Below are 10,847 nucleotides of genomic sequence, written 5' to 3' on the forward strand. Positions count from 1 at the left end.
TCTGGGTAATCATTTCCTGCAGGATTGATCTACATCATGATATGTCTTGGTAATCATTACCTTCAGGATTGATCTACATCATGATATATTTGGTTAATCATTACCTTCAGGATTGATCTACATCATTACATGTCTGGGTTATCTGGTTAATCATTACCCACAGGATTGATCTACATCATAATATCTCTGGGTAATCATTACCTGCAGGATTGTTCTACATGTCTGGGTTATCTGGGTAATCATTACCTACAGGATTGATCTACATCGTAGTATGTATGGGTTATATGGGCAATCATTACCTACAAGATTGATCTACACCATGATATGTCTGGGTTATATGGGCAATCATTACCTACAAGATTGATCTACATCATAATATGTCTGGGTTATATGGGCAATCATTACCTACAAGATTGATCTACATCATGATATGTCTGGGTTATATGGGCAATCATTACCTACAAGATTGATCTACATCATGATGTCTGCGTTACATGGGCAATCATTACCTACAAGATTGATCTACATCATAATATGTCTGGGTTATCTGGGCAATCATTACCTACAAGATTGATCTACATCATGATATGTCTGGGTTATCTGGGCAATCATTACCTACAGGATTGATCTACATCATAACATGTCTGGGTTATCTGGTTAATCATTACCTACAAGATTGATCTACATCATGATATGTCTGGTTAATCATTACCTGCAGGAATGATCTACATCGTAGTATGTCTGGGTTACATGGGCAATCATTACCTACAAGATTGATCTACATCATGATATGTCTGGGTTATCTGGGCAATCATTACCTACAAGATTGATATACATCATGATATGTCTGGGTTATATGGGCAATCATTACCTACAAGATTGATCTACATCATGATATGTCTGGGTTATCTGGGCAATCATTACCTACAAGATTGATCTACATCATGATATGTCTGGGTTATCTGGGCAATCATTACCTACAGGATTGATCTACATCATAACATGTCTGGGTTATCTGGTTAATCGTTACCTACAAGATTGATCTACATCATGATATGTATGGTTAATCATTACCTACAAGATTGATCTACATCATGATATGTCTGGTTAATCATTACCTGCAGGATTGATCTACATCGTAGTATGTCTGGGTTATATGGGCAATCATTACCTACAAGACTGATCTACAACATGATACGTCTGGGTTATCTGGTTAATCATTACCTACAAGATTGATCTACATCATGATATGTCTGGGTTATATGGGTAATCATTATCTTCAGGATTGATCTACATCATGGTATGTCTGGGTTATCTGGTTAATCGTTACTTACAAGATTGATCTACATCATGATATGTCTGGGTTATCTGGTTAATCGTTACTTACAAGATTGATCTACATCATGGTATGTCTGGGTTATCTGGTTAATCATTACCTACAAGATTGATCTACATCATGATATGTCTGGGTTATCTGGTTAATCATTACCTGCTGGATTGATCTACATCATAATATGTCTGGTTAATCATTACCTTCGGGATTGATCTACATCGTAATATGTTTGGGTTATCTGGTTAATCATTTTTACTGCAGGATTGATCTACATCATAATATGTATGGGTTATCTGGGTAAACATTTCCTGCAGGATTGATCTACATCATAATATGTTTGGGTTATCTGGGTAATCATTTCCTGCAGGATTGATCTACATCATAATATGTTTGGGTTATCTGGGTAATCATTTCCTGCAGGATTGATCTACATCATAATATGTTTGGGTTATCTGGTTAATCATTTCCTGCAGGATTGATCTGCATCATAATATGTTTGGGTTATCTGGTTAATCATTTCCTGCAGGATTGATCTGCATCATAATATGTTTGGGTTATCTGGTTAATCATTTCCCGAAGGTTTGATCTACATCATGATATGTTTGGGTTATCTGGTTAATCATTTCCTGCAGGATTGATCTACATCATAATATGTTTGGGTTATCTGGTTAATCATTTCCCGCAGGTTTGATCTACATCATGATATGTTTGGGTTATCTGGTTAATCATTTCCTGCAGGATTGATCTACATCATGGTATGTCTGGGTTATCTGGTTAATCATTTCCTGCAGGATTGATCTACATCACAATATGTCTGGGTTATCTGGTTAATCATTTCCCGCAGGTTTGATCTACATCATGATATGTTTGGGTTATCTGGTTAATCATTTCCTGCAGGATTGATCTACATCATGGTATGTCTGGGTTATCTGGTTAATCATTTCCTGCAGGATTGATCTACATCACAATATGTCTGGGTTATCTGGTTAATCATTTCCCGCAGGTTTGATCTACATCATGATATGTTTGGGTTATCTGGTTAATCACTACCTTCAGGATTGATCTACATCATAATATGTCTGGTTAATCACTACCTTCAGGATTGATCTACATCATAATATGTCTGGTTAATCACTACCTTCAGGATTGATCTACATCATAATATGCCTGGCTTATCTGGGTAATCAATGCCAATCATTATCTGCAAGATGGACCGACATCATACAGTTTGACCCAACAGACAACGAAAGTGGCGTTTCAACGACTGGAATCATATGTGCCAGAGTTTCTTCTCTCCCCGTGATAACACGGCGGGGTAGTCCACAAATGGGACGAGGTTAATTTCATAAAACAGTATATAAAGAACACCCCAAAACCCCTCATAAGTGCCACAATTAATTTTAAGTGGATTAAAATATCAACGCATAGAACGTATGAATATAGTATGTGTTAAATGCCAGTGTGGATGTATCATTCGGATGTATCAGCGTCATGATGCCAAATCATTCAGAAAATATAACATGAACCAACACCGGTACCGTATTTTCATATATATATATACGTAGCATACATACACCTCGGACAATCATTGTGTTCAGCTTCGAGAAACAGGAGAACGACACCGTATATACTACTCCTAAGACCTTAAAGAACAATCGATTCTTTCATATTACTACAGTTAATCTGGTTTACATGGCGTGAGTGAGTGAGTGAGTATGGTTTTACGCCGCTTTTAGCAATATTCCAGCAATATCACGGCGGGGGACACCAGAAATGGGCTTTACGCATTGTACCCATGTCGGAAATCTAACCCGGGTCTTCGGCGTGACGACTGAACGCTTTAACCACTCGGCTACCGACCGCCCCTTTTTATAAAACTAAATGGTGTAGGTGTTATGATAGACAATGAAAACATGTCTTTAAAATTTCATATCTTTTTTTCTTCGAAGGAACCTTTCCTCTAATGCTGTTATCATAGGTGTGGAATCAAGCAAACTAGACTTGGTTAGTTTAATCTAGACTTGCCAAGGCTTTCAGTAAAAATATAATATTTTAGAAATATAAATTCCACAGTCATGGTGCAGGACTAGTGTTATGACCATAATACTTTTCTCATCACATGTAAATGAATCAACTTCAGCATATTCTGAAATACAATCAAGAATACAGTTAGCGAGACGGACCGATCATAATGGACTGAGGCAATGTTGCGTCGAATAAATTAACACGCATCGGTATTGTATTACTATAGTCCCTTGCTGTTATATCAACTGTCAGGTTATTAATACAGAACGTGCGGCACTTACCGTCATAATAACCACCTTTTTATAGGTGGTTTGCGTGTACAAAATGCAAGGCCTTGCACATGTATTTGGTAGTTCGTAGTTAGTTTATTGTTTAAGCCGCACTCAGCATTATTCCAGCTATATGACGGTGGTATGTAAATAATCGAGTATGGACCAGACAATCCAGTGATTGACATCATGAGCATCGATCCATGCAATTGGGATATGATGACATGTATCAACCAAGTCATCGAGCCTTGACCTCCCGATCCCGTTAGTTGCCTCTTATGATAAGCATATAGTCGCCTTTTATGACAAGCATGGGTTCCCGAAGACCTATTCTATCCCGGATCTTCACGGGTACCTTGAAGCACATATATACTTGGTTTAGACGGATCTGCCAGCCTTAAATTCGAAAATTGGGCAAGAAACCGTTTAAAAGGAAAATCCGTCTATTTCAAACAAATTAATCCTCGAAAAAGAAAGCAGCGGGTGTTTAATTCTACCTACTAAGTAACATTTAACAGAAAACCTCACTTAATACTGTCGCAATCAACTAAATAAATTATATAAAATATTGAAAAAATGAAAAAAAAAACCACAAGGACACTCTATAAGTTTCCTACCTGCTATTTTAAGCACATAAAATAATAATTTGAAAGTAGAATTTTAATGTTTTAAATATTGGGGCAATATCCATGTGTATTTCGACATCCCGACCAATTATTTCAATAAAAGAATCCGAAAACCAACACAAGTAATTCTATATAGTCACATCATTAGCACGTATTCGAGAGTGTTTGATAACTACTTGCAAGGACTGCTGTTAATTAGATATCTATTGTCCTTTCAGTCAGACCACCCTACCTACATGCCTGACAAATCGATTGCATTGCCATGGTAACGCAAATGTAGTTATACACAAAACCAGCGGATTCGCAGCAGATTTTCAACTTGGCTGACAGACAGACATGGCTATTTGACTGAGTGGACAACCAGACTTTCTGGTAGGATATCGATGTGTGTGTGTACTTAGACCAGTTTTATTAATGAATATTATTCACGAACGATGCGTACATGTAGTGATTATTGTATGTTGAAGGCGTGACGGTGAATCAACGAGGATTCAGTGTCGAGGTGTTGTTAAGGGAGATTTTTAACAGTACCCTTGTTCAAGGAAAAGCAAATGGATAACTGCGTTGTTGGAGAACAGGTGTGTATTTCTTTACGATTTGTTAACCAGCCTGTGATGTGAGAGTTTACTGTTTGTGAAGAAACAAATCGCCCATATGGCTTTGTCAGCATGAAGGACCCGTGAAGATCCGGGGTACAGTGGGTCTTCAGCAACCCATGCTTGCCGTCAAAGGTGATTATACTTGTCGTAAAAGGCGACTAACGGGATCGGGTGGTCAGGCTCGCTGACTTGGTTGATACATGTCATCGATCCCAATTGCGTGGATCGATGTTCATGATGTCAATCACTGGATTGTCTGGTCCAGACTCGATTATTTACAGAAGGCCGTCATATAGCTGGAATATTGCCGAATTCGGCGTTAAACAACCAACCTATCAGAGCGGCGTTCGTAACAGTTTCATCTGAGTGGTAAGCGATCAGACAACATCTATGTGTTGAATAAACGATTCTACCTGGATTAATCTCATTGTCCCAGCGATCGACCGAAATAACGCTATTTTTGTGATTTCTGTTATAATTTCTGTAAACTTGTGATATTTATTTAAAGTCAGGTAATTGATAAAAACGACGAACTATATTCACGGAGGACGCGACACCTCTGTATGGAGTTGTTCGTGATGTAGATGTGGGCTGATTATTACTGCTACTGTGCTCATAATGCTGTGGAGCATTGGGCTACGAGATACGAAGTGTTTGCTGTGATATACTGTTCATATACCTATCACACCCGTCATGGAAACCAACGTTGCACAAACAAGGACTTTGTGAAAAGCCATATAATGTTTTCCAATATTTCATGAACCAATTGCACCATCGACTGTATCCCACAAGCATCTAAGTATCCAAGCACAGGGAGAGATGTTGTGTGGATGATTTTAATTAGGCTTCTATAAATCGGAGTGGTGGGTAGTAATGGGACTATAATTCCTCTTTGTTAGGCTTTAAACGCAGGCGGGTATTGATCGGTAACAGTACGCTGACTTCAGTAATGGAGGTATGTGATCATCTATATGAACCGGGTGAATGTGATGGAGAGGGTGAGTGTATTTGATCATTCATGTGAAATGTCTGATTGTGATGAAGAGGGTGTGTATGGGATGGTAGATTGTGCGGGTATGTGATCATCTGTGTCAAATGTCTGATGTCTGAGGGGCGGTGGGGGGGGGGGGGGGGGGGGGTCGGGGGTATGTGGTCATGAGTATGTAGTGTATGTAGTGTGTGGTTGTGTTGCAGAGGGTGGGTATGTGAGCATGGGTATGTAGTGTGTGATTGTGTTGCAGAGGGTGTGTGTATGTGATCATAAGTATGTAGTGTGTGATTGTGTTGCAGAGGGTGTGTGTATGTGATCATGAGTACGTAGTGTGTGATTGTGTTGCAGAGGGTGTGTGTATGTGATCATGAGTATGTTGTGTGTGATTGTGTTGCAGAGGGTGTGTGTATGTGATCATGAGTATGTTGTGTGTGATTGTGTTGCAGAGGGTGTGTGTATGTGATCATGAGTATGTTGTGTGTGATTGTGTTGCAGAGGGTGTGTGTATGTGATCATGAGTATGTAGTTTGTGATTGTGTTGCAGAGGGTGTGTGTATGTGATCATGTGTATGTAGTATGTGATTGTGTTGCAGAGGGTGTGTGTATGTGATCATGGGTATGTAGCGTGTGATTGTGTTGCAGAGGTTGTGTGTATGTGATCATGAGTATGTAGTTTGTGATTGTGTTGCAGAGGGTGTGTGTATGTGATCATGTGTATGTAGTGTGTGATTGTGTTGCAGAGGGTGTGTGTATGTGATCATGGGTATGTAGCGTGTGATTGTGTTGCAGAGGTTGTGTGTATGTGATCATGGGTATGTAGCGTGTGATTGTGTTGCAGAGTGTGTGTATGTGATCATAAGTATGTAGTGTGTGATTGTGTTACAGAGTGTGTGTGTGTATGTGATCATGGGTATGTAGTGTGTGACGTAGACACGTCATGATATAACTGAAACACTGTTCAAAGCGATGTTAACCCCACTCACTTACTCACTTACTCCAAATATGTCTTCGTCTGTTTCAGGATTATACACAAGAAAGGGCCTGGGACAAAAAAGGCGGACACTCATGACCCATTAAGTGTGCACTTACCTGTAAAGAAATATCTATCCTGTGTGGATACCGGCATTGCTTTCAGGAGGATTTATTAAAATGAGAAGTTGATACATAAATTTTTAATGACGTCTGAATTTGTGCAAAATCTTGAAAACAGAATGAATTTTTACAAGCACATGCAGGACCGCCGCCGTCGAAAGTTGCCTTACGTTCAGCGGCATAGGTCCCAGCAATTGCATAGCTTCTGGCCCACATTTCGCGGAGCGCTAGCATGGATGCGCAAGAACCAGGAGACTCTGAACACGGCGATAAGCCTCCTTGACATCTACCCAAGTCTTATACAGGACAGTTGTATGGACGTATTCTGGGAGTTCCTCAAACCCTACGTTGTATCCGACGACACCAAAAAAATCAAGAAAGTGCCTCTCGACAAAACGGACGACCGGAAGTCCCGTAGGGGTCAGAGTACAGCCAAGGTCAAACCTCCACCTATTCCGATCATTTCTGTTACAAACGACCTTGATGATGATATTGATGATGTGATAAAAGATTCTGATTTCAATCAGAGAAAAACGAAACTTTATATCAGTGGTCAGTCGCAGTCTGATGTACTTATGTCCCCATTTTCTAAACTGACATCTGAACTGAAAGAGGAATACAGCATTCAAGCTAAAGTGCCCAGCAACTATTCCGCGCACAAGCTTTGTCAATCGTTGTCAGACTGTGAAATCTTCTTATTTTTAATGAGCCAAGAGAGTGTTTTTAATCCATCTAGCTACCGCGATCTCTCCGCTGCCTGGACAATGGACATTCCGACAGTGTTCGTGAAACCGCCAGGGTTCAAATTGCCGAGCCCTCTGCCCGATTCTGTGATCCTGTACACATTTGAAAATCAAATCAAATCAAACAGACGTAGATGTGCTGATAAGTTTTCGCATAGCGTCACGCCATCGTTGGGAAGTAATTTGAGGCCGGACCAAAGACAAGCAAGCGCGTTACCAAGTCTTCGGCCACTTTCCGCCCAAGAGGTCAGTTCTTACAGGAAGCATCCGCTCGTCCACCGCGATTCCTGTGACATCGTTCTCATGCTCATCAACGGCTATCGGAATGCCACAGTGTGGGATCCCATCAACCAGGACCAATCCTTAAACGACATAAAAAGGAAAATTGAAAAAAATATTTATAAAATGGACACACCAGTTCCATCCCCCACTCCAGATGTTACTTCCGCAGGTATGTTTGTGGTCGGGGAAGAAACACGCAAACATGACCTAAAACACAACGCTGGAAACCTTTTAGCGGTACCAAACTATAACATTCATTCTCCTCTTAACATCAGCCTCGATGACCTGTCTGTCGACCATGACATACAGACACCTATCAGTCCGTCTCCCTTGTACCAAAGTCTGTCCGACCCCGAAGAGGTCACAAGTCCTGTGGAGAAGGAGACGTTTTATGTCGTTTTCAAGGACAGCCATTCTCCTGGAAATGTTGTGAAATGGCCACCTACCGACGATCAGGTCATGGTGGATGACGTCTTCGCTGATTCCCCTCTCAGTTTCAAAGATGTCGATCTAACTCTGGATATGAGGAATGAACTTGAAACATCAGACTGCGACTCGTCAGCAGGGGCCCTATAGACTGTGGGAAGGAGGGACGATGATAGGCACAATTGCCAGGATGTTCGCTTGTCACGTGACAACTCGTTAATCCGGGCGGTAATCGTCCGGATTAACGAAGCTCACGTTCCAATGGTACAGAGAAATGTTCTTTGTATATTTTTAGATGTTCCAACAGTAATCGCTTGGAAGGCAGGCTTTTTCAGACTAATGAAGGTCCCATGTTTTTAGTGCCTTGTGTGAAAATGAGACATTTTATCAAATCATGAAACGGATTGATATACCTATACAAGACTTAATGTTCGAACATCTTCCCGAGACAAGAGAGTTAACTGACCAGAAATCCAGTTTCTACACTTGCCGAACTTGGGTGGAATTTCGTGGCTCGATCGTAGAACCACCAGTGACTATTCCGAGTTATGTCCCTCCTACTGACTAATCACAATTCACCTATAATATTATTTGTATTTGCTTCAAACAAAATGGCGGCGCCCAGTCAAGACTACCTGATCGATAACCAAGACCTATATTGTAACAAAGGCGTCTTACCTCGCGAAGTGCATCAAATTACATGAGAACCTTGATTAAAAATATGAAATAATTTGGAAAATATCTGTCAACGCAGAGTTGACGGTACACATGCCTTTGAAATCCTGCAATCGACCGAAATCTGCATGTCAGCTTACGAACTCGATGTTGTTTTCATTGGATTATACATAGACTCGTTAGTCCAGCCAAAATATAACTCCATAATTCCAGCCAAGTTCGGCAAGGGCGGAAACTGAACTTTTATAGTCAGTTAACTCCCTTGTCTCGGGAAGATGATGTTCGAACAATTTGGATCAACAGTGCTGGGACTGCCAATATAGCCGAACTCCAATTTAAATGTTCCTAACAGGATTTAGAAGCTAATGACATTCAGTCCACATTGGACATAGTTATTGCGAGAGTAATATTATAAAATAAGAATGTGTGTTCGTGTCTATGCAACCGTTCTGTGATGGTTATCTAGGTTGTGTAATGAACATGGGTTTGCTCTTATTCATTTTCTCATAGTCTTCTATTCTATTCTTATATTATTAATATAAAGTAATGATTGGTGTATTGTAAGGACTAAATTGTATAAAAGATTGATACACGTAATAAACAAATAGCTTGTGTATAAACAAAGTGGTAAGCTGCTACATGTTTCCTTGTTCTGTAAAACCTACACACGACATGGCGACAACTCGGTGTGCAGTTACACGCTCATGCTAAATTTCATTATTTTGACTTTGCCAATCCGAGAAGAAATTCAGATTTATAAGCATAAAAACAAATCTGCATGAAGGGAAGCACAATTGGTGCACATGGGGAATGCCTATTTCTTGCCTAAAGGTCTTACTCTGAAAGTTTACATGTTACAAGGTGAAATCCAGCATTTCAAATAGTGTTTTCTCAGTAAAGTTCACATGGCATTTGGCCGGTAGCGATATGTAACTCGATGTTAAGTTACAATTACATGTTAGATTTACTGGATTTACTGGATTTACTGGATTTCACCCAGGCCAGTGAATTCAGGCGACAGCAATGTGCAGTTACACGTACATATTACTCTTTACTTAAACACTTTTCCTTCATACAGCCGTTTCACCTTCGTCAAAACAGTTGCAGCTACTCGTTTTAAGCACACCCCTATATTTTCATATATTTCCAACTTCTGTGTTTATTTTGGAAATATCCAATATTGACCTTATTTTTTATTGTCTAAAATGCCACCTATAACTGATGGAAAGTTGACATACAAACACTGCATGATCCTCCACATGGGCACGGGGTTAAGATCACCTGATATATCAGATGATGGAGAGGGTATGATGCTGAATAGTTGTTATAAATGTACACCTCAACGATAGCTTCATTCAATTAATTAGTTCCTTTACTGTCGTTAGTATATATACAAAATGTAAACATGTTATTGACCTCACTCTATAATGATAGTCATTCAATTAAAAGAAATAATTTTCCTCATTTTAATCAAAGCAATGCCGACAGGAATCCCTAACTTTTTTTTATTTCTATTGCAAAATAGGTACATTAGCATTATGTTGTTGTATCCATAGATCATAATAACGTACCTGCATCATTAAACATAATTACTGAAATGTATATATCATGTACGTAGCTACACAAACACGCATGTATTCCGACTGTACAGTGAGATGATCGATGTCCAAAACCTTGTCGTGCTGAGACTAACAGAGGATCAATCGAGCATGCTTGTCAGTATCTATCTCACTCTCATCACTAATGGCCAGACAACGAGGATAAATGCGTATTATGATAGTGACGC

At 39.8% G+C, this 10,847-nt stretch overlaps 1 protein-coding gene across 1 annotated transcript; it reads left to right on the forward strand.

Annotated features, from left to right (window-relative positions):
- The first annotated feature begins 7,018 nt into the window (after positions 1–7,018).
- Positions 7,019–8,665, forward strand: LOC139444143 (uncharacterized). Its single transcript, XM_071225044.1, has one exon. It carries the CDS (start codon positions 7,019–7,021, stop codon positions 8,534–8,536), a length of 1,518 nt encoding a protein of 505 aa, XP_071081145.1. The 3' UTR covers positions 8,537–8,665.
- The last annotated feature ends 2,182 nt before the right edge of the window (positions 8,666–10,847 follow it).

Source organism: Haliotis cracherodii, unplaced genomic scaffold, assembly GCF_022045235.1.
Source record: "Haliotis cracherodii isolate W230 unplaced genomic scaffold, xgHalCrac1.p SCAF_5, whole genome shotgun sequence".
Lineage (NCBI taxonomy): Eukaryota > Metazoa > Mollusca > Gastropoda > Lepetellida > Haliotidae > Haliotis > Haliotis cracherodii.